General features: G+C 38.3%; 1 protein-coding gene across 1 annotated transcript; it reads right to left on the bottom strand.

The window, feature by feature from the left end:
- Positions 1-304: 304 nt before the first annotated feature.
- On the bottom strand, positions 305-24,579 carry LOC131982909 (uncharacterized). The gene is made up of 18 exons (XM_059347498.1): positions 24,367-24,579; positions 19,228-19,288; positions 16,913-17,311; positions 15,098-16,745; positions 14,256-14,519; positions 11,170-11,604; positions 10,217-10,636; positions 9,594-9,857; positions 7,568-7,993; positions 5,551-5,988; positions 5,022-5,285; positions 4,644-4,898; positions 4,297-4,545; positions 3,952-4,209; positions 3,009-3,314; positions 2,650-2,919; positions 1,079-1,162; positions 305-948 (listed from the first exon to the last, which is right to left on the bottom strand). Exons 3-18 carry the CDS (start codon positions 17,262-17,264, stop codon positions 882-884), a joined length of 6,000 nt encoding a protein of 1,999 aa, XP_059203481.1. The 5' UTR covers positions 17,265-17,311; positions 19,228-19,288; positions 24,367-24,579; the 3' UTR covers positions 305-881.
- Between the last annotated feature and the right edge of the window lie 181 nt (positions 24,580-24,760).

Raw genomic sequence — 24,760 nt, 5'->3', positions numbered from 1 at the left:
GAAAATGACTGATGAGTCACTGTGAATGTCTCCCTGATTCTGTATATATACTGAAATATGGACTGCTGTTTTTCCACTTTACTGACATATAACTTCATTGTTTTTTGTACTACACAACTGTTTCCCAAATTAAAAGTTAATCATTTATAATAGAAAAAAAAACAATTATTGATAACTTTTCATGCTATTAAAGTGCTTTAAATATAAACCAGTAGGTTTCTGTTGTAAAACTGTAATTTAGATAAACATCTAAAAATAATGCATTAAGTAAATAACTTTGACTCCAGTTTGAGTCTTTTATGTCATTTGTTTATTGAATATATTTACAACTGTACATTTCACAACATTTTAAAATAGCTGTTGCATTACAAGAAAATATGACATTGGTCCTATGACAATGCACCTTAGAAGTCTTAGAACGAGGTCTGTTTGTGACACAAAGTCACTCAGCTGGTAACTGGTTGACTCAGATTTTATTCTGTGAAACTAAAAGTCAAGAAAACGCTGATTACTGCAGTTTACAGTAAAAGAGGTATTTTAATGAGGAAATGAGAACGGACAGAGGAAATGAACAATTTTCTCCATTTAAAATGTCAAATAAAATATATACTCATATTTACACTTTTAAGATTGTTCTCTTTAGATAGTTTTCTGTCATCTCAACTTATTGAACATGCTTTTTTTTGCCTTGTTAATTATAGCTAAACATTCATCCCAAAAAATAGTTATCACAATATTAAAAAAACACAGTTGTCACTGAGGTAACAGTTGGCTTCTATTTGTTTTGCCTTAATAAAAAAAAATCAAGGTACCACAGGTAATACTTTCTTCCAAAGATCATTAGACTTGAAACAGTTAATAGCATCCCACTGACGACTGGTTCACCAGATTTCAAACCGCTTGTCTTTCTGAAAGGAGCTTCTGTCCACAATGTTGTTTCTGAAGAGTCTAAAAACAAAGCAGAGAGAGCAGACGTCACTCAGACAGACAGTGTTCATTGAACTGATGGAAGAGAATGAATGATTATGAGTAGAAATGTCTTAATAAATGAATGGAGCACTAATTAATGTCTGCTCACCGCACAGTTTGAATGCCGGGGTTGATGGAGACCAGTTGGAGTAACGTGTCAGTCGAAGCATCAGTGATGTTGTTGTGACTCAGACTGCAACAAACACAAACAGTTATTAGTTCACGATATTATATCAGCCCAAAGGTGCTGTTGAAACACACAGGATAATCACTGTAACATTATGTTTTGCTTTTCTTTTTCAGTCAATCAAACACCTCTGGTCATCAGCAGGCGTGTGCACCGAAGCAGCAGATACCAGCTGGATATCTTCATTAATAACTGAAGCTTTCTGACACTGCACTATAACTAAAGACAGAGATTTAAAGGTTACACAGCGAGATCATTTGCAGTCAAGTCATCCTGAAGATTCATCATGAACTCCACCAGAGATCTCACAACTATTTTACTTTAAACAAATCAGCAAAACTCCATTTTCTCTTGAAAGTCAGGAGAAAGGTCTCTTGTGTCAACAGCGGCGGTGGAAAAAGTATTTCAATCCTTTACTTCAGTAAAAGTACTAATACCACACTGTGAAATTACTCCACTAGAAGTAAAAGTCCTGCACTCAAAACTTACTGCAGTAAAAGTACAAAAGTATCAGCATCAAAATGTACATAAAGTATCTCATTTAAAGTTCTCATTATGCAGAATGGACACACTGAGATTGTTTTATATATTCTTAATATATTATTATGTTATTTGTATTGATGCATTTATGTAAGCAGTGTTTTGGGTTCATTAGGGCTCATTTTAAAGGCTAAATATACAGTTATGAGGTTTATTTAAAAAATCACTTTGAAGTATAAAGTTACATCAAAAGGAAATCCTCAAGTAAAGTACATGTACCTTAAAGTTGTACTTTAGTAAAGTACTTGAGTAAATGTACTTAGTTACATTCCAGCACTGGTCAACAGGATTTAAATGAGTTTTCTGTTCTCAGCTTCAGTCAGACTTTTTGTTTTCTGGAGGATTACAGAGATGCACAGTTGTGCACATTTTTATTTTTTATTGACATGCTATTTAACCTGCATTTTATTTAGTAATTTCTATAAATTACTCTGCCCCTCTGGTTTTCTTAGTACCTATACGTTGTGCAATCATTTTAAAGTTATTCTAATCACTAAATGAAAACTACTACACTTTAGATTAAGACAGTTCAATAGAAGTAAAGCATGTTTATTGTCCTGCAGCTTTCTGTAGAAATAGCCATGACTATACAGATATAATTGTCTTCTAAAGTAAGTTTGTCTGCATCATATAGACACTGACATGAACTCAAGTCTCTCATGAAATATAATCCAGCTTCATCTGCATAGAAATCAACTCAATAATAATGTTAAGGGTGCAGCCCCCCCCCCCCCCCTATAATTGTGATTGTTACTGTTTATGTTTTAAAGAGCATTTTCTCTCGTCTCAGCTCATCAAACTGTGAGCAGCTGACATTACCAGCTGCTTCTGATCCTCACACAGTCTACCTGCTGTAATCTTTCTTTTATAAATGGTTACCTCCACCTGGGCTCTAGCCCACACTGCCTTATAAACATTGTAGCCACATGAAGACATTTCCAGTGCACACTCACTCCAGGACTTGTACTTTGTGCAGCTGTGAGCAGAGTGAGAGCAGCTGCTGGTCTGTGAGCTGACAGTGACTGAGGTCCAGCTCTGTCAGCTCTGCACAGAAGTCCAGCATCAGGGCCAAGGCTTCACAGGTCCTCTGATCCAGGGAGCTGTGACTGAGGTCCAGCTCTGCTTTCAGAGCTCTACAGAGGGACTCTGCCCGTCTCACCGAGTCCCTCTCACTGTTCACAGAGACCAGAGACACCAGCTGGAGGAGGACAGCTTTACTGGCTCTAAACAGCAGAAACAGAGTGTTATGATGCATTAACATGAAAGAAACAAAGCTTCTTCTCTCCTTTCACTCAGTTTATGTTTTTCCCACCTGAGGCAGACTCTGTCTAGGACAGAAAACAGCAGGTCCAGTCCACTGTCCTCCACCTCACAGTCCTGCAGGATGAGCTGTGTGTCCCGGCTGCTGCTGTGTCTCAGGATGGTGGAGACGGCCCTGCAGTCATCAGCAGTCAGACTGAGAGTGTCACTCTGATCCTGGTCTAACAGCTCCACACAGGAGGAGCAGGACAGATCCAGTGTGTGCTGCAGAGACCTGAGCAGGACGACCGCTGCCTCCTGCTGGACGTCAGAGGAAGCACAACAGTGGACCAACCTCAGCAGCAGCTTCCTGTCAACACTGGCAGTCACATGTTTTCCAGACAAAAGAAACACATACCATGAATTAAAATGATTGTCTTTTATCATAATTCTGACTGATGTTGTGTCTCAGCATTTATAACATAGAGCCCTTCAGGTTAATAGATAAACTACTGGAGCATGCAGACATCACTTAGAAGCATTCTGATGGCTCAAGAAACAGAAGCAGTCACACCATCAGAAAGCAAACAAACCTTCACATTAAACAAAACTAATTCAGAGGAGAAACGGTGAAATGATGACCCAAACTAAAAGAAATTTCAGTCTCAGTTTAAAGACCCACTTCCTGTTTCAACTTTGTCCCACTCCTCACTGGAATATATAGTTTTCCTGTGCAGTGAGAGATTATTACAGACATTAAAAGGTTCACTTTCAGTCTGACCTCAACAACAAGTGGAAAAACAGTTGTCTGCTGGTGTTTCCACACCCATCAGACCTCTTTTCAGCCCCGTGCTCACAACTCTCAGTTGTTATCTTGGTGAGAACAATGTGATTATTACTGACAGAATTCATTTGTGATATTTATATCAATTTTTCAGCTACAGGTGAATTATATCTTGTGTGTTGGAGAGTACTGATGCAGGTACAGCTTTGGGAAATGAGCAGTAATGTCTGACCTCAGTTGAGAAACTTTGTCCAGCATCAAGATGATGGACTTTACTTCCCCTGCTGGTATGGACGTCCACATGAGGTTCAGTTTAACTTTGTCACTGTGTCTGAGGGTGAAGATCAGAGCAGCACAGTCCACAGAGTCCATCTCTCTGCAGGTCAGGCTGATCACATGATTCAGTGACCTCAGTAAACTGGGTATACTGGGACTGGCACCAGCATGATAGATCTCTCTGACGGCAGTCAACACAAAGCTGGGACTGAGCCTGGAAGCACAAAGTGTATTCACCAGTTTGTTTAGGGGAAACAAGCCACAATAACAAATATAGAATGTTAAAAAACAGATTGTTCACCTTTTCAACACAACCCTGTCCAGGAAGGGAAGCAGACGTGTGATGCTCTCCTGTAAGAAGCTGTTCTTCTTCAGGTTCACAGTGATGGTCTGAGCTGACGACTGCTGCAGCAGAAAGTGAAGAAGCTCCCAGTTCAGACAGCAGGAGCTCAGGTCTCCACCAACCTTGATCAAGAAGGACCGAGTCAAGTCCCCGTCCTGGTTTTCATGGAGGAGGAAGAGGAACTGCTGGACAGTGTCCTCACTCAGTCTGAGGATCAAAATATGTCAATATATGTTAGGAAATGATTCATACATTTTGCATTTTTGCTAATTGGTGTGTTTCTGAGGCTGAGGAAAGACGTGAACCTGATTGTTAGAGAGCCATCATGAAGCAGCAGTGGAATGAGACTCAGAGCAGGAACACAGAACTCAGTCAGGTTTAACCGTCTGATTTTCCAGTATCTCAGCAGGGACGCCAAACCACTGTCAACCTTCAACGACACTTTCTCAGATGGACGGGCTGTCTGAGGGGAGAGAGAAAGCTCTTCAATAGTCACTGAACAGGCCACTCTCCCTTTTTTTACCCATCCACACAGTAGCAAGGCGCTGTCATGGGAAAGCCTGAAGATCAAAGAGAGAGTAAAAGGCAGTCAGAACATAAATTAAGTTCACCTCTGGTGAGACGTTTAATCTAAAAAATACAGTGTTATAAGAACACAAAACAGTTAAGATATAAACATTTACGTCAGACTGTGCAGTTGTACTGTAGAACTAAAGAGGAGGGAGGCTTCTTCGACAGACATCTCTCCTGGTTTGAGGATGAGATCCACATCAGAGCCACAGAGTCCGAGAACTGTCCCCACCGACCGGCAGCATCTGGTGCTTAACCCTCCTGTTAACAGCAGGGTGAACCCCAGCAGCTGCAGCAGAGAGACCAACTGCTCAGCCTCTTCTCTGGATCTGACAGAGATGCATGAGCAGACACTCTGGAAGAACTCTGGATCACAGCTGAAACACAATATGGAGGAAATGTAAAACAGCAAAGCTACAACACATTCTGCATTGAAAACCATCTCATGTCAAATATATTTTTATTAAGGATGAAAGTTAGAGAACGAATGCAGCAGGATGAAACACTGTTTTATTAGCAGTGATGATAAACTGTATGGATGTATTTCATGTCTTTATTTGTAAATGACAGCAAATTTATTTCAAAAGAGTGGAGATTATGAGATGATACTTTTAACAAATATAGGGAATTAATCTGATTTACCTGAGCTGTGAGATATAAGGCAGACACTGTAGGAAACTCCTCACTTCACTCTCTTCATCTGAGAAGTCTATCAGCTCCACTTGTTTCTTCTCTGTTTGGAGTTTCAGCACTTCCAGGAGGATGGAGGTCTTTCTCTCTGAGAGGTTTATGATCCAGACTGCAGGAGCTGACTGGAAAACTGACTGTAATGATGGAAGGACACTCAGGCCTGTTTTAGTCTCATAGTCCTTCAGGTGGGAGAACAGATCCAGCAGGAAATCACTCTGATAATATTCATCATCATCATCATCCAGGTGATGAAAAGGGAATGCTTCATATCTGCACAGTGATGATAACAGCTCCAGTATCTTCTCTCCTGTCTGCTGTTCTCTCTCTGCTGCTGCACAGAACAGATTCCCAAAGAACTTTGCTTCACCTGAGCTGAAGGAGGGAGATGAACTGGAAGGAGAATTGAACATTTTGTTATTTTATGACGTCAACAGCTAAAAAAGAGCCATAGATCACTGATATGGATCCATCTGCCAACAGTCTACAAATACCCACTAATGAGCCAAATACAGTGAAATAAATCAAACCTAATCTCAAGCAGCAATGCCTTTAACAGGGCTTTAAGTGGATTCTGGAAGACTTTTACTGAATGAAATGATTCACAAAATGTTGGAGGAACCATCAAAGTCAGGTACAAAGTTGTATTGTCACCTCTGTATTAAAGATTGTATGTTAGACTGCAGTACCACTCCTGAGCCAACAGGAGGTTGATACAAGAAGGTTCCTACTGAACAGAGCTTGCTCTGGTTAGGTTTAGCCATGAGGACTGAGATTGGTTAAGGTTAAGGTAAAAATATCAATATCATGTTTAAAGACTCTATAAACTAGTGACAGTACTAGTGTAACATTATCATGAGTTCTAGAGGTGAACCTATCACATCCTAACGACATGAAGTTTCTTTTTAATATTGTAAATACACCACATTAAGTCAAATCCTCTCATTCACTCCTCTTAATTATTCATAATTCAAACATCTTGCTCACTTACAGACAATGTCCTGGCTGAAAATCATTCTTTCCACTTAATTTATGAATCAATGAGCTCCAAAGCCTAAAGTCATGGACCAATATTTAGTCCCTGCATAATTCTGTAAAAGTGTAAAAACCTTAATAAAGTAGCAGTGAAGCATCATTATGATCTGCAGAGGTAAACTAATACTTCAACATTATTTCAATGGAACAAAAAAGACACTTGTGAATAATCCTCTCATTCACTCCTTTGTGTAATTCACTGGTCAAACATCCTGCTCAGTCACCGCTCCTCATAATATCTTATATAGCAAAGAAATGCATCTTGCTGAACTGGAACCAGCAAAGACCCCCAACATTCAATCTGTTCAAACTAATTCTGAATGAAACATTAAAGCTGTTACAGAGCTCTTATATTAAAAAAAAAAAGTGGGATAACGAGCTAAAAACACGGCACCATTGGAAATGTGATCATCTGCCCGGCCAGATGTGCTTTGATTTTCTGCAGAAGAAATATATAAACTGTGACCATAGCAGAATCTGTTTGTTTTCTGTCTTCATTAAATTATTAAATGCTGTTCAATTTGTATTTTATAAACCATTAATCCAACACGACAACACAGATGTACTTAGAGGGGAACCATTGTGTGCAGCTATCTTCAAATGCAGGAAACTTCATGTTAGTGTAAAGCAGTAAGAAAGAACATCACTAGTCCTGAAAAGGAGAACTAAACTCCTCATCATTAACACAATGCTGATGGTCTCTGTTGTTACATTGCTGGAGCTTGTTGGATCACATCATTATACTGTAGCTGAGTCTGCTTTGACTTTTTACTGAGTCCATAGATGACTGATGAAATATGTATTTAGGAATGGAGAGTAATTAAGCAATAATATATTGGGTACATGGAAAAAAACATTATGACATCTCTACACACTGGCCACTTGCTCAGTCATTCTCTCCTTTTCTCTAAACACAACAAAAGTACAATCCATTTACCTGAGCTGTGAGATATAAGGCAGACACTGTAGGAAACTCCTCACTTCACTCTCTTCATCTGAGAAGCCTCTCAGCTCCACTTGTTTCTTCTGTGGTTGGAGTTTCAGCACTTCCAGGAGGATGGAGGTCTTTCTCTCTGAGAGGTTTATGGTCCAGACTGCAGGAGCTGACTGGAAAACTGACTGTAATGATGGAAGGACGCTCAGGCCTGTTTTAGTCTCATAGTCCTTCAGGTGGGAGAACAGATCCAGCAGGAAACCACTCTGATATTGCTGATCATCATCATAATAACCCAGGCGATGAAAAGGGAATGTTTCATATCTGCACAGTGATGATAACAGCTCCAGTATCTTCTCTCCTGTCTGCTGTTCTCTCTCTGCTGCTGCACACAACATATTCCCAAAGAACTTTGTTTCACCTGAGCGTCTGAAGGACCAAGATAAACTGGAAGGAGAATTAAACATTTTGTTGTTTTATGATGTCAACAGCTAAAAAAGAGCCATAGATCACTGATATGAATCCATCTGCTTACGGTCTACAAATATCCACTAATGAACCAAATACAGTGAAATAAATCAAACCTAATCTCAAGCAGCAATGCCTTTAACAGGGCTTTAAGTGGATTCTGGAAGACTTTTACTGAATGAAATGATTCACAAAATGTTGGAGGAACCATCAAAGTCAGGTACAAAGTTGTATTGTCACCTCTGTATTAAAGATTGTATGTTAGACTGCAGTACCACTCCTGAGCCAACAGGAGGTTGATACAAGAAGGTTCCTACTGAACAGAGCTTGCTCTGGTTAGGTTTAGCCATGAGGACTGAGATTGGTTAAGGTTAAGGTAAAAATATCAATATCATGTTTTAAGACTCTATAAACTTGTGACAGTACTAGTGTAACATTATCATGAGTTCTAGAGGTGAACCTATCACATCCTAATGACATGAAGTTTCTTTTTATCATTGTAAATACACCACATTAAGTCAAATCCTCTCATTCACTCCTCTTAATTATTAATAATTCAAACATCTTGCTCACTTACAGTCAATGTGTTGGCTGAAAATCATTTTTTCCACTTAATTTATGAATAAATGAGCTCAGATGCCTAAAATCATAGACCAAAATTTAGTCCCTGCATAATTCTGTAAAAGTGTAAAAACCTTAATAAAGTAGCAGTGAAGCATCATTATGATCTGCAGAGGTAAACTAATACTTCAACATTATTTCAATGGAACAAAAAAGACACTTGTGAATAATCCTCTCATTCACTCCTTTGTGTAATTCACTGGTCAAACATCCTGCTCAGTCACCGCTCCTCATAATATCTTATATAGCAAAGAAATGCATCTTGCTGAACTGGAACCAGCAAAGACCCCCAACATTCAATCTGTTCAAACTAATTCTGAATTAAACATTACAGCTGTTACAGAGCTCTTATATTTAAAAAAAAAAAGTGGGATAACGAGCTAAAAACACAGGACCATTGGAAATGTGATCATCTGCCCGGCCAGATGTGCTTTGATTTTCTGCAGAAGAAATATATAAACTGTGACCATAGCAGAATCTGTTTGTTTTCTGTCTTCATTAAATTAATAATTGTTGTTCAATTTGTATTTTATAAACCGTTAATCCAACACAACAACACAGATGTACTTAGAGGGGAACCATTGTGTGCAGCTATCTTCAAATGCAGGAAACTTCATGTTAGTGTAAAGCAGTAAGAAAGAACATCACTAGTCCTGAAAAGGAGAACTAAACTCCTCATCATTAACACAATGCTGATGTTCTCTGTTGTTACATTGCTGGAGCTTGTTGGATCACATCATTATACTGTAGCTGAGTCTGCTTTGACTTTTTACTGAGTCCATAGATGACTGATGAAATGTATGTATTTAGGAATGGAGAGTAATTAAGCAATAATATATTGGGTGCATGGAAAAAAAAATCATGACATCTCTACACACTGGCCACTTGCTCAGTCACTCTCTCCTTTTCTCTAAACACAACAAAAGTACAATCCATTTACCTGAGCTGTGAGATATAAGGCAGACACTGTAGGAAACTCCTCACTTCACTCTCTTCATCTGAGAAGCCTCTCAGCTCCACTTGTTTCTTCTCTGGTTGGAGTTTCAGCACTTCCAGGAGGATGGAGGTCTTTCTCTCTGAGAGGTTTATGGTCCAGACTGCAGGAGCTGACTGGAAAACTGACTGTAATGATGGAAGGACACTCAGGCCTGTTTTAGTCTCATAGTCCTTCAGGTGGGAGAACAGATCCAGCAGGAAATCACACCTGACATATTTAAGAGGTTCTCTTTTGTATGTGCACAGTGATGATAACAGCTCAAGTATCTTCTCTCCTGTCTGCTGTTCTCTCTCTGCTGCTGCACAAAACAGATTCCCAAAGAACTTGATTTCTTCTGAAGGTTCTGATGACTGAGGCACAAAACTGAAATCATAAAGATTGAAAAAATCATGTGATTTCATTTTAAAAGAATATCAACTGGAATATTAACTTCTCTGACGGTGAACTGACTGTAACTTGAACTGTAATAATAAATATGTTAGAATAATTAATTCTGCATGGACATGTGAGATAGAGGAAACAGTATTTAGCCAAAAGAGAAATAACAATATCCAATAACCTTTTACCTGAGCTGTGAGATATAAGGCAGACACTGTAGGAAACTCCTCACTTCACTCTCTTCATCTGAGAAGCCTCTCAGCTTCACTTGTTTCTTCTCTGGTTGGAGTTTCAGCACTTCCAGGAGGATGGAGGTCTTTCTCTCTGAGAGGTTTATGGTCCAGACTGCAGGAGCTGACTGGAAAACTGACTGTAATGATGGAAGGACACTCAGGCCTGTTTTAGTCTCATAGTCCTTCAGGTGGGAGAACAGATCCAGCAGGAAATCACACCTGACATCTTTTAGAGGTTTTCTTTTATATCTGCACAGTGATGATAACAGCTGCAGTATCTTCTCTCCTGTCTGCTGTTCTCTCTCTGCTGCTGCACAAAACAGATTCCCAAAGAACTTGATTTCTTCTGAAGGTTCTGATGACTGAGGCACAAAACTGAAATCATAAAGATTGATAAGGTCATGTGATGTCAATTTCTAAATATTAACTAGAATTTAAAGTTTTCTGACTGAACTGACTGTAACTTGAACTGTAGTAAAAGAAAAAAAGTGAGAATAATTGAAACTGCATATGCAGACTCGAGATAGATGAAACAGCTTCTAGTGAAAACACAAGTAATAAAAATAATTTAATCTTCATGATCCAGTCTGCAGGAGCTGACTGTAAAACTGACTGTAATGATGGAAGGACACTCAGTGTTTTAGTCTCATAGTCCTTCAGGTGGGAGAACAGATCCAGCAGGAAATAACACTGATATGTCGACTTAAGATCATCATCCTTGTTGCTGTCATTTAAAGGGAATGTTTTATATCTTAATGATGATGCTGACTGAACAACTGAACATTTCCCCATAACCTTAAAACTAACAGTGAGCTGCTGTCCATGTACAAACACAACTCTACACACTGGCCACTTGCTCAGTCATTCTCTCCTTTTCTCTAAACACAACAAAAGTACAATCCATTTACCTGAGCTGTGAGATATAAGGCAGACACTGTAGGAAACTCCTCACTTCACTCTCTTCATCTGAGAAGCCTCTCAGCTCCACTTGTTTCTTCTGTGGTTGGAGTTTCAGCACTTCCAGGAGGATGGAGGTCTTTCTCTCTGAGAGGTTTATGGTCCAGACTGCAGGAGCTGACTGGAACAGTGGCCTTAGTTTTGGAATGACACCTGGAAAATCTTCCTTCTTGACATGTTGATAAAAATCAAGAAGGATGTTATGCAGCTCAGTGTTAACAGAAAACAATGAGAGGAGGTTAATCACTACATCATGAAAGTTTTCTTCTTTGTAAAGTGCTGCTTTCAGGCATAAATCCAGCAGCAGCTGCCTTTCTTCCCTCTGCAGTGTCCCAAGGCATTGCTGCTGGTCCTGTAGTCCTGAACCTCTGCAGGGCATCCTGAAGCTGTTTGACAACAAACAAATGACTCAAAGTGCATGTTCTGTAGAACAATTACAGAATCAAATAATATGTAGAGGTGCTATTAGGTGCAACTGTTATATTTATTTTTCCACACCTTTAGCAGACTTTCTGACAGTGTGCAATAGAGAAAGGGGTAAAGCATCTTGGTTGAAATGCAAATTCAGATTTATCTAACACAATGAGCTTATTACTCATTATGGCAAGTCTAATTATCAACGTCATTAGTAGTTTACCATTTCTGAATCAATGTACTGTACCTGATCACTGAATAGCCATGCTGTTTTAATTGAGAACTGATATGAGATCTGAAATCTAAAGTCTGACATGATAACAAGAAGGCATGAAAATAAATGTAACTCTAAGATTGGTACTTTATTTTATTCATGCAGCTTTTTTTTAAACAATCTCAGCCGTCTGGTTTCTGGTGTCCGTTGGAAGGTGTGACATCACTTGCAGTACTTTCACGAAACAATACTTCATGTGAATGTGCTAGAGGTTAAAGAGTGGGTTGTGAGGGGTGAAACCCTGAATAACTCCCAATCGAACACATACTTAGGCGTCTCGTTTAACCATAAAGGTAAGTGTCAAGTCAAGTCAAGTCAATTTTATTTATATAGCCCAAAATCACAAATCACAGATTTGCCTCAAAGGGCTTTACAGACTGTACATGGTACGACACCCTCTGTCCTTAGACCCTCACAGCGGCCAGGGGAAAACTCCTCAAAAAACCCTTTTAACAGGGGAAAAAGCAGAAGAAACCTCAGGGAGAGACAGAGGAGGGATCCATCTCACAGGACAGACAGACATGCAATAGATGTCGTTGTACAGGGCAGATCGACAGAGTAGAATAGAGTAGATAGAGGTTGAAGGGGGAGAGGGAGAGAGGATAGAGAGACGGTTGAGAGGGAGAGAGACAGGGAGGAGCAGGAGTTCTGGGAGGGCCACAGCAGTGTGTCTTTAGATATACGCACAAGGCACGACAGCGGGTCTCTGTTGATTATTTAAATCTCCAGTCATATTTGCGATTGGACAGTTCTGTGTTGTCTACACATCCAGAAGATAACACACAAACAGTCCAATTTCACACAGTGAGTGTATGTGAAGGCATCAACTGTGGACATCATGAGAGTCAGACTTATTCCTTATTATATTCTCATGTATTTTCAAAAATGACACGTAGGGGAGCTGAGAGGAGAGTCCCGCCACCGAATCCCAAAATAATAATAAAGTTTTAGTCAACCTTATATTTGTTCATAAAATTGCACTTAATTTAACGTCTCTGAGGACAACTAATAATTTTACTCTGTGTGTGGTATTAGTGATGGTGTCTGTGAATTGGACTATTTTTTATATGAGGCTCATTTGCATAGAAAGGAGACGATTTTGCACCAAATGTATACCCATTACGACGCAGTTTGCAAAACTTTTTTTTTTCACTGTGCAAAGTAGGAATGCACCAGTACAAAATGTTTCAGTCCCGATACTGATTCTGATACCTGGGCTCTTGGTGTCAGCTGATACCGAGTACTGATCTGATACCAGTGTTTCATTAATAAGCTTTATGCCTCACTGTGTGGAAATGACTAAGACCATTCTTTTTTGTGTAAAGCAACATCAGATTTGACTTTAACATTACTTCCCTTACTTATTAAAACAAAATGTAAAACAAGGACATAGAAATTTACTGATTTGTTATTTATTAAAAATAATAAATCCAGCAACATGGTGGAGAAAAGTCCTCAAATTTAACAGGAATTTAATTTTACTGTTTACCTTTTAACTGCCGCAACAAAATGTGTTCAAAAGTTGGAATTCAAATTACAAAACATCAAACTAAATCAACTGAATAAAATTAAAACAAATGCAACTGTAAACACTCAAATAGGGATTTAAACTACTATAAATAATGGCAGCTTACAATTAGAAATGCACAAGTGACAGAGATAATTACGACAGCCTCTTGGAATTAGTGTTTAACCCTTTTACATTCAAAAGAGATGAGCTAATCTGATTATTTTTGACTTTTTAATGAAAACCAAACAAAGAGGTCAGCTTTAAATTGACTCTCTGACTCCAACGGCTGCGGTCACTATGACAACACACAGACGCTGTGATTTTGCATAAAGTCTCCAGTTGACTATGTCACTCATTAATCCGTAACACCGGCTAAACCCGTATAATTCTTCAATATGATTCTTCTGGAGGTGTTTGATTAAGTTTGTTTTGTTATATTTTATGGAACAAGAGCTTTACAAGCATTACAAGTAGTCGTAGGACTTGTTGCTGTTGCAAGAGTGAAATGCCTCAAAATTGCCGACATGTTGCTGTTAGCTTCCTTTGCTAATGCTGTCGACGGGCTTGCTACTGAAGCGGCACACAGCCGATGTAATACGCACGCGCGTGACAATCAGCTGATTTTTAATATTGGAATGTGCATAGGCTCAAATTCCCCACTAAGTTTAATTATGTTTTCTTTTTCATTTTATTAATTATTTGTAACATAAAGTATTAAAGGCAGTGATAGCAGCATTAAGTTCCTTTCTGTCTCTGTCTGTAATTTCAACAACGGTTTTATAAAAGGATAAAACTGAAAGTATGTGGACTAAGCATCACACAAAACAACAGCTACATACCTGAGTGAGCGGATGTGTGGCAAAGCCTCAAAGAAGAACCTGCACAGACTCTGGCAGACTGGAGTTTTCCTTTCCCAGTGGAGGCAGACATTAACCTTTGTCGTTCTCTTCTGCATGAATGTTGCTGCTCTTTCAAACAGATGTCTTTTACCCTCAACTGGAAGGTGCAACTCATTTTCATCAAGGCCAGGTAAGCTGAGGTGTCTCATCTGGCCTTCATTGAGAAGGAAGATCTCCCACAGCTGCCGTGGCAGAGGGCCACTCCTGTGATTTAAAAAGTATTGTCATATCCTTATTATAGTAAGTAAAGTACCAGAAAAGTGTGATTTAAAAAGGCGTTTTTGGCCACATATGCACCTGAAATGTAATCTATGCAAAAACCTTCCGGTTCAATTTCTTCAGTAATTATTAGTATGTCTGCCATGTGTTTCCCATTAATAGCCTAGACTGTGGCAGGCTTCCACAGTCTAACTTGCCCTGCTAACATTACATTTTTATAAGGTGCTGAAATTTTAATACGTCTTCCATATCAGCTCGTCCTAAATTTTTGCTGGTGCGCCAAACTTTTTGAAGGTAGAGTAAATAAGCTGATTTCGAGCCTTGAAGAAGCCACAGCAAAAGCACCATTCTTTATTTTCTCCCAATATTTTTCATATATTTCTACACCCACTTATCCTTTTCAGGGTCACATGGGTCATTCTACTTTGTCATCCTTATTATGTCTTGGATTAAACTTTAATAAATAAATAGCTGCACATAAAAAGGACCAATCTATCTTACATGGTTGAATATTTTGTTACCTCAGTAGTAATTTGACACTTTAAAAACATGCTCACCCGTACCATTGGGCATTTTTAAGGCATCCAAATAGTCGTCTCATTCCTTGTTCTGATACCATTACGTCCTCAAGGTTCAGATGTATTTTCCTCTCCTTTAACTGAGTGACCACATAAGCCACAGCACAGCAAGGGTAAGGGTCGAGACTCTCTCCACTGAGATCCAGATGGTAGTCCAGTTTGTGCAGAAGGTCGAGGCATGCTTCAGGACACTGGGACTCATACAAGCACTGGCATAGGAACAGAATGTCCACATCAAGCTCACTGTCCTCAGGATCAGCGTCATCTTTCTTACACAGATGAGGGGAAAGTGTGCTTATCATCTCCTCAAAGAACCAGTTGGAAGTATTCTTGAGCTTTTCGGCTGGAATCAGACACTTCATCAAACTCGGGCTCTTCTCATTCAACAGTCGACACATGAAAGGGATCAGATGTTTCATGTGTTTCTTCTCCTCAGTGAGGCACTGCTGAAAAACATCCTTGATCTTATCTGGATTCTTCACGAGCCACACTGCTGCAAAAAACTCCTGCATAGTGTAGTGGAGGAACGCGGATGTGGTTATCGTCTCAGTCGGGCCAACTTCGACAAAAAGTGGTTTCAGGAAGGAAAGGACACAGCTGTCTTCACAGGGACATTCTGTCAGGTTCACACTTTTACCTTCAGTTGCATGAAAAGCAACCTCAGCCAAAGACAGTAATGCCTTCCCCTTTGTTTTGATGAAGGAATTGAGATGTTTCTTTTTTGTGTTGTTGCTGTTTATTTGGAGGCAATGACGAACAATGCTGATGTAGATCTCAGTCATGGTACATGGCTGTGGAGAGTCTTCTGGTGTCTCGTATGAAAAGCAGGCAGCCACCATCAGTGCATACATTGGGACGTGACAAAGAGTTAACAACTCCACGTTCCTCAAAACCTTCTCCTGTTCTTCTCCGAGCATTGCAGAGAGGTATGTTTTTATGGTCTGCTCACTGAAGCCTTTTACTTCCACTCTGAGAAAGTCCTCAGAAGAGAACTCGTCTTCATCATCTGGTCTACATGTCACAATGATCTTGGCATCAGGTAGCAGGTCCTTCTCAACAAGTCTCTTCACCACTGATGAAGACAGATCTGTGATTCCATCAAAAATGAGTGTAACATTGTCAGAGTTACTCTTTATGTCCTGTAAGACTTCTTCTTTGCTTTCATCCGGTTCACTGAACACACTGAAGAGAAGATCCTCCAAGCTCGAGTCATCTCTGATGTGGGCTGTTTCTCTCATGTCGAAGTAAAACATGTAATCAAGCTCCTTGTTCTGTCTTTCTGCCCAGAGTTTTAACATTTCATGAGCAAGTGCTGTTTTACCGATTCCAGGCTTACCAACCAAGAGTATGTTTCCATTTCTTTTCAGCAGGTCACTGGGGGAAGTTTCTGCTTTGACCTCTGGGATGTATTTCTTTAGCTTTTTGCGGCGACTCAGCTTGCTTTTCTTGCACTTCAATTTCTTGGTTTTAGATGGAGAAACACTTCCTTGTGTGTCTAATACAAGTGTCATGTAGGGCAGATCAGGCTTGTTGTTTTCTTTAAACAGATTTCTGTTTGCCATCCAAAAGTTATTTGATATTTTTCTTGCTTTTAACTTTAGCTTTGCCTGATATCTGTGGCATGGTGTTGAGCCTAGAATAAAATAAAATAAAATAAATAAATTGCGTGAATTAACTGCCGTGATCTTACACCAAACCAAGTAATAAATATATGGACAAAGACACACTAAAGTACATTCTATAAAATCTGCACATCATAGATAAATAACACACAACAATCAGATTTGTGCTTTGAAATACCTTGTAAGTGGTTTATATCCATCTGTGTGTCTTCACTGAAAGGAAAGCTGATGATCCAGTGGTGCAGGTCAACATCTAAGGTCCTCTTTCTGGTCAAGTAAATGACCCTGAGGAACTCGTAGCAGGCAGCTTCCCCCTGTTTGATGACTCTGTCCACTATGTCTCTGATTTTATCGTCATCATTTGTCTTTGCCTGTATTTCTCTGACCGCTGCATCAATTAAAACTCTTTGCTGCTTTGAGTTCTCCTGGTTCAAGTTGTCCAGAATCACTGAGAGATTCTTTAATTTTCCCACAAGGTACTTTCTGGCATTCCTGACGTGACCTAAGGCCGACTGTCCTGTAGAAGCCATGTTTGGTGACTTCTCTACTTTCTGGATGCAGACACAACTTCAATGATCTGGAGAATAAAATAAGGTCACATAAAGTGTTTATTACAACAATAAGTCTACCTGTGATGTATGTGTAACATGTCTAAGATATTTCACAGTAACAGAAATGTTTTTCTGATGGCTTTCAGTTTGATGGGCTTTAGTTACATGCAGGTAAAATGTCTGTGTGGAGAGCAAACCTATCTCCCATCATCTGACGATGATTTAGCTTTAATGTATCTGCAATCACATGTAGACGCTGTCCCACAACTCAAAAATTTTAGCATCTCAAGTCACCAATCAGACTGTAGACAATGACCGCGGCACAACAGAGGAAGTCTTTACCCACATTTAAATGATCTGTACATCCATTAGCTACACAGAAATATTGTCCCATGCTCCCAGAAGCTGATCTATTGTAACTATCTATTTATTGAATAATAATCCATTCTAATAAGCTGCCTTTCTCTCTCTCTAACTCTTGAAAAGTAAGATAATCTAATGGACAAAATATATTCAGATCAGATGAGAACAGCAGGGGAGGAAAGTTGTGCAGTGGCCCTTAAGGTCAACTGAAAAAATATTTTACAAAATGTCAAAAAAGTTCTTGACACAAAAAACATTTCACAATATCCAAATACATTTAACAAAATGAGAAAATAATAAATGAAACGCCAAAACATTTTGCAAAATGCAAAAATAACTCACAAAATGCAAAAATATTTAATGAACTGAGGAGACGGGGTGGCTATTCTTCTGTCTTTTGCCTGATTCAAAGTAAAGCATTGGTAAACTTGATATAGATTACTTTTAACTTTTCTCCTTCTATCTCCCATTTGTACTTTTATTAAGACCTCTTCAATTTGGGACTCTATTCCACTCTTTATGCTTTATCAGGAAGCTTCTTAACTGTAAAAATCTGTGTTTAGCAATGCAAATTCTGCTATATTTTTGCATTTTATAAAATCTTTTTGCTTTTGATTGAATATTTTGTTAAATGTTTGAGTTTAACAAAAACTGATCAACATACAATTGGCATCATTCATGTTTATTGAACATAGTATTGATTCATTTTTAGTGATAGTCTTGCAGATGCAGCTTTGACCTCCCTGGACAATTAAAGGGAGAAGTCACCACCTTTTATATGGATGTTCAATCAATGTTGGTGGTCAATGTAGTCAATTGAAACAATAATTTCCTCAGTGCGTGCTATAGTGAGACGAGAAAGCTGCGGTGATGCGTCGAGCTGAGTTGTTCATTTCCTGATACAGTGATCACGTGATGATTATAACCATATTTTGTTTTTCCTTTATTTTCATGCAGATTACCATCACATTGACTTTTGTATAGTAAATACATGACAGCTTTGCTATGTACCGGCCCACTGCGGATCCCTACGGAGTTATTCCTTCACAAAAAGTCCGTCTGTGTCACAAATCATTTTTAAATGTCTTTTCTATTTCTCTATGGTTTTTACTTTTTCTGTGTTATCATTGGCTTGCAAATAATCTATGAAACAATTTGGACTGCACTAACCTGTATGAAAGGTGCAATACAAATAAAGTTTAATTGACTATTTGATTGATTGATTGATTGATTGATTGATTGATTGATTGATTGATCCCACCAGCTGATGGCAGCGAGAAATTATTGGTCATAATCAATCCACTTGATGATGGCGGCCTCAACCACAGGAGCTTTTTCTTTGCACATTCGCTTTGAACTGTCTGCGTCACGAGCAGACGTGATGTTTTTTTCCTGTTTGACTGCATCTTTTTGTATTAAATGTGTAAATGGTATTACTTTAACAAACTAAAAAGTGAGGGCAAACTAAACCATGTTGATTCTGCAATCTAATAAGAAGACAGACAGTTAAACAAGTAAGAATTATCTGGCACATTGGACACAAACACATGCAGTCTATACATTAGAGAGGGATACTTACACAGACGTCTCAAAGTCTCCTCTGATGATGGACTCCATGAGCTGCTCAGTGCCTTTGGTACCTGATATTCATGTTGACAGGGGAAAAAATCAGTCAGTAAATCAATCACATTATGTCAAAGACACAACTCAAATACCTTCATCTTATGTTCTTTTTTTAAGGTAAAAAACAAAAAAACATTAACCAAACATAGAACAGGACAATCCTCTTTTAAGTAGAGCCCAACCAATATGGGATTTTTGAAAATGATTTTAGAGGCTGATGTAGCATTTTTTTTAACTGAAGAAAAAATAGACGTTTTTATGTGAATTGTGAACTGTTTTTGTGCAGATATGACCAAGTTCTGAAAAGGCTATTTTCTTAAACAGACAAATATTAAATAGAATAGAAAATGATGAATAAATAAAAGTTATGTCTAAATAATATTAAATATTCTTTTGACTGCATTCCATTTTGTGTTAAAATATGTTTTCATATTGGCGTATATTGGACAACATATACACCGATAGCAATAAATATGGATATGCCTTTAATGGGCAAATATCTGAACATATCCATCAACAGATATATCTGTCAGGCTCTACTTTTTAAATAAAGATGTACAGTGCTTAACAAATTTATTAGCCAACCTGTCATAAAAACGAGAAAACAAACTAAAAATGTTATTGTTATTCATTTGGCAAATAACAAACTGAATCCACCTTTTTATACCCAAATTATTTATTATTATATTTAAGCATTAAAGATATAATTTCAGTTCAAAAGCTCATACATAGGCTACTGCTGAATTAACCGTTACAGAAACATAAAAAAACTAGAACATTTTTTGAAAGGGCCACGGGGGCTACTGCCGGTGTTTGTACACTATGATGAGATTCTTCGGAGATTTCAAACTATGCCCTTTAACCTCAAAATGTGTGTGTGTTTGTGTGTGTGAGAAACATGTATGTGGAGGAGTGTGCACGCATACGCGCGCATTTGTGTGTGTGTGTGTGTGTGTGTGTGTGTGTGTGTGTGTGTGTAGCGAAAATCGCATAAAGTTACCTGTATGTGTGTGTGTGTGTAATTAAAATCACAAAGTTACCTGTGTGTGCGTGTGTGCGTGTTTGAAGCATGTGTATGCATTTGTATGCATGTGTGAGGAGTGTGCGCGTTTACGCGCATGTGTGTGTGTGTGTGTGTCCGTAACTGTAATCACATCAAAGATCAAAGGCAATCAGATCAAAGCAATCAACAGAATTAATTGACACCTGTTACGGCTTAGTGACAGCAGAGGTGGACAGACTGCAATTTCTGTCCTCGAACAGAAAGCATTTTTGGCAAAACCATAATACCTATCATTGATCCGACTTCACTTTGAGCGTCCTGAGTTCTTCCTGAACGTCTACATGTTTTGTTTTAAAGAAAAATGAAAAAATAGCTTTGTTAGAGCGATCTCAAAAGAACTTTTTTTTCAGAAATCTTCCTGCGTTTTTAATATGGGAGCCAATGAGGCTGTTGATGCGTGTTGATGGCACATCTGTGCGTCCTACGCCCAAACTATAACTCTGACAGCTTTACCAGAGGATTGTGAGTGAGAAGACAAATTTTCCTACGTTTCTATGTAAAAATTATTTCTGTAGAGTGGAATTTGCGGCCTGGAGCGCAGTTTTAAAATTCATTTTTTGACAATTTTTTCTCTCCCTCTACACTCTGGCGATGATGTCACATAATGTGACACAAACATTTCGTGCAATACACACCCATTATAATCTCAGAATTTCTCCAAAAATGATCATGGTCATTGAACAGGGATTGATAAAAAACTATATGACCTATCGAAACGTGGATTAATACACCGATCCACAAGACTTGTGTCTACTGTTTAAAGTTTAAATGGAGTCTCTAGGTGAAATTATGCTGAAGGAGTAGACATTTAAAAATCTCCAATTATTGTTCTTTTTCGCTCATTTTTTTTCAGCCGTCCCATTCATTTCAATGCAAAATTTTGGGCAGTTTTTCGCGACTTACGGTGCGAAAAATTCGTATTCTGTAGAGAAAAGTAATAGCACACCGATCCTGATCAAACCACACGTTTTGATATATAATTTGTCCTGCAACTCTTCAAGTTGTAGGACTCGTAACGGGACGAAATTGCGTCTGGAAGAGGAATAAGAAAAAATCCACAGTATAACAGTAGTGCTCCGTGCGATTGCCCCGAGGCCCTAATGATTTCGCTAAGTAGGCTACTAATGCTGTTAATTTAGGACAGCTGTAGCATTAACTGGTGGTCTAATACATTTGTTAAGCAATGTAAATATGAAACATTTTTCATTACTACAGATTGGTATCCCTCTCTGCTTAGCACTAGAGCACATTAACAACGCAACAATTGGCACCTTCAACAATATTACATAAATAGTTTGTTTAAATAAAACAGCAAAGCTAACAGTTATAGCCGTTAAATTACCGTTGATGTGCCAGCTCTACGGCTAACGTTTGTTTTCCGTTCTAGTCAATTAATGAAGAGTTGGTCTAATTAATTTATTGTTTCGTTCCTCAAAATGTATTTAAACTAACATTAGAGAAATATAATGTGGGTGTATTATAGCCCACAACATTTTTTAAAGACGTTTTCACAACCCAATTCCGTTCACTGCGGTCAAGTGAGCCGTCATTCGCTTCTCCGTAGTCAAACCAGCCGTCCCTATATTATGTAGTGCGCCCGTATTGTGATATTTACGGTAAATTCACTGAAACTGCTCCAAGCGGGCTGACATGTAGGATACACACTTTAGTGTCATTCTTTCTCACTTTTTTCAGTATAAAACTCTTACCCGCAGGAAGGAGATAAGATATTAACCATGTGAAATAATTAAACTGCGTCGCGCCGAAAATGTATTTGTTGTGTCGACGTGCGGTTTTCAGTTTTCAGAATAAAGTGTTACACAACCAGGCCCAACTATCAGATAAATATTGAAATAAGATTAATTGCATGATATTCACCGAACTGTTCACTGTGGATTTTTTCATAAAACGCCTTTAGACTGTACAGTAGCTAAAATATTACATTATATTATAATTAATTAAAATTAAACGGTCTGTTTCCAGTCACTAATTCCACTTCAGCTACATTCTACAGGACCTCAGACTGCGGTCAAACCAGCATCCACTTCGGAAAACACAGTCCAGAAAGCCTCGACTTTGTTTTCGTGGTGCGTGTATTTACAAGGCGTTACGGTACGAACGTGCTGTAAGGATCTTCAAAATAAAAGCAATGTTCCGGTAAACTTTATTTCAGAAGCACAAGCTTCTAGATGATTGAGACTCTAGCATTTGAACGGTGAGTAGCCTTGTCAGAGTTTAATAATAACTACATTTATGGAGGCCAACTTCAAAGAGAGTACACGTTCTCAGAATGTCAATCTGAAATTATAAGGAAAATAGCGGATTATGTGAGAATTTAAAAGGCTATAATATTGTAACGAGACATTAGAATGTCCTGTAATCATGAGGGACACCCTGAGGACCACCTGATGTTGAATGAGTCTCTGATTATGGACGGTTTTATTTTAATTATAATCTGTTAACAAGTTGAATTTAGAAAGAAGATAGCTCTTTTTTAAATGTATGATCATTACAATTTTATGTAGGCTACATTGGTTGACAAATTTATTAGACCACCTATCATAAAAAACAAGAAAACATAAATATTTTGGAAATCTTTCAAAAGCTTGATAAACTAAAATGTTATTGTAAAATAACAAACTAAATTCACCTTTTTATATCTAAATGTGTGCTGGCTCACTGGGCTTCTCTGAGAAGTCAGAAATGAATCAAGCATAACTTTCAACCACTAAAACTATTTTTTTCTGTTCAGGTATGTGATTAAATAACTATAATTTGAATAATAATAACAATAACAATGTGCTTTAGTATTTTTTAACAGTTTTTTTTTATAAAACAGTAAATTTGAAAATTCATGGAAGACAAAAATTATCAGGCTATGTTTTAGCATTACAAATATCATTTCGGTTAAAGAGCTTCTACATACTGCTGTATTTACCAATAGAAAAACATTTAAAATGATTTTAGTAATTACAAATGCTGTTATTTTAGGACAGCTGTGGCATTAACCGGTGGTCTAATAAATGTGTTAAGCAATGTATATGTCGCTTTGAAGTTAGCCTTTTAAATGTAGTCTATTAAAGTCTGACCAAGCTACTTACAGTAGAAATACTGGGCTTTCCCCCCTTCATTTATTTATTTATTCATTCATTCATATTTTACTTGTTCGTTGATTTTTTTATGTGCTTCCATCCGTGTCTACAAGTGACGCACTATTTGGGGGGAATTGAAAAAAAAAAGTGAAATAAAGTTTACCGGAAAATTGCTTTAATTTCAAACACGTTCTTACCGTAACGCCTAGCAAAGACATGCACGGCGAAGGCTGGCTTGACCTCAGTACAACTTTTGAGAGAAATGCTCAGAACGAGCTCCTGTTGACGCTCCTGGTCGTCAATAATATGTTGATCAATAACTTTCCGAGAAGGCGAGCCTTGATGCGCTTCTACCATGATCTGCTTCTACCAAGAAGGTAAATATGACGTTGTTTTGAGCAATATGTTGATAATTCTGCAGTGAGTCATTCCTCTCCTCGTCATGTTGCTCCTGTTGCTCTGTGCATCTCTTAAAATGCCCCCGCAGGTCGCCCACAATCCGCTGCGTTATGGTTCATTTCCTGTCATTGGGTCGGATTATGTCCACGGTGCAATCGCATGTCGTAAATCAAATGTATTTTAAAATAAATCTTAAATACAGTGGATTAGTCGAGTTACTAAAGTAATGCTACACTGGAGTCACATTTACAAAAATGTTATCATCCACAAATTCATAAAAGCCAAAGTCTTTGTGCAAAGTGAAAGCAAAATGATATCCCTCCATGGTCTCTACTTCTCTTATTCTTAATATGTTTTTAAAAACGCTGTTCTCTTCTTCTTCCTGACACTTACCTCTGTGGCACAGTGATCATTCTTATTCTTCAGTGAGGTTTAGTGGGTTTCTCTCTGTGAGGACTGAGTTTTTTAGAAAACCAACCGTACAACAATGTCTAAACACTTCCTGCGTCTACCTGAAGGACACGCCTTATGAGATACACACCTTGTATGATGAGGAAGTCTCAGCTCTGGTGATGTTCTCCAACATCCACAAGATGTCACTAGTAGACCAGAAAACACAAACTGAGATGAAATCCAGACTCAAAAAATGACTCCAAGGTAATTCATGTCCTCATATTATCAGCAAACAAAAGTAAACTCAGCTGACACAACAAAATGTATTGATATGAGCAGTTTGTGTGCAGAAACCACAAGTGACTTGATTCAGCTGTGAAACTGGGAGAAATTCAAAACACAGACCAACTTTAATTCTGTATGGAGGTCAATGTCTCTGGCAACAATTTCTTTTTTTTCTGCCTGAGAATTTAAGTATTAAAGTTACTTAAGTTATTAATGCTTGAAAATGCAAATTTCCAACAAAACATTAAAGAAAACTT

The sequence above is a fragment of the Centropristis striata genome, chromosome 13, assembly GCF_030273125.1.
Source record: "Centropristis striata isolate RG_2023a ecotype Rhode Island chromosome 13, C.striata_1.0, whole genome shotgun sequence".
In the NCBI taxonomy this organism is placed as follows: domain Eukaryota; kingdom Metazoa; phylum Chordata; class Actinopteri; order Perciformes; family Serranidae; genus Centropristis; species Centropristis striata.
Note: the sequence above shows the minus strand (reverse complement) of the source record. Positions and strands in the feature narration are given on the sequence as shown.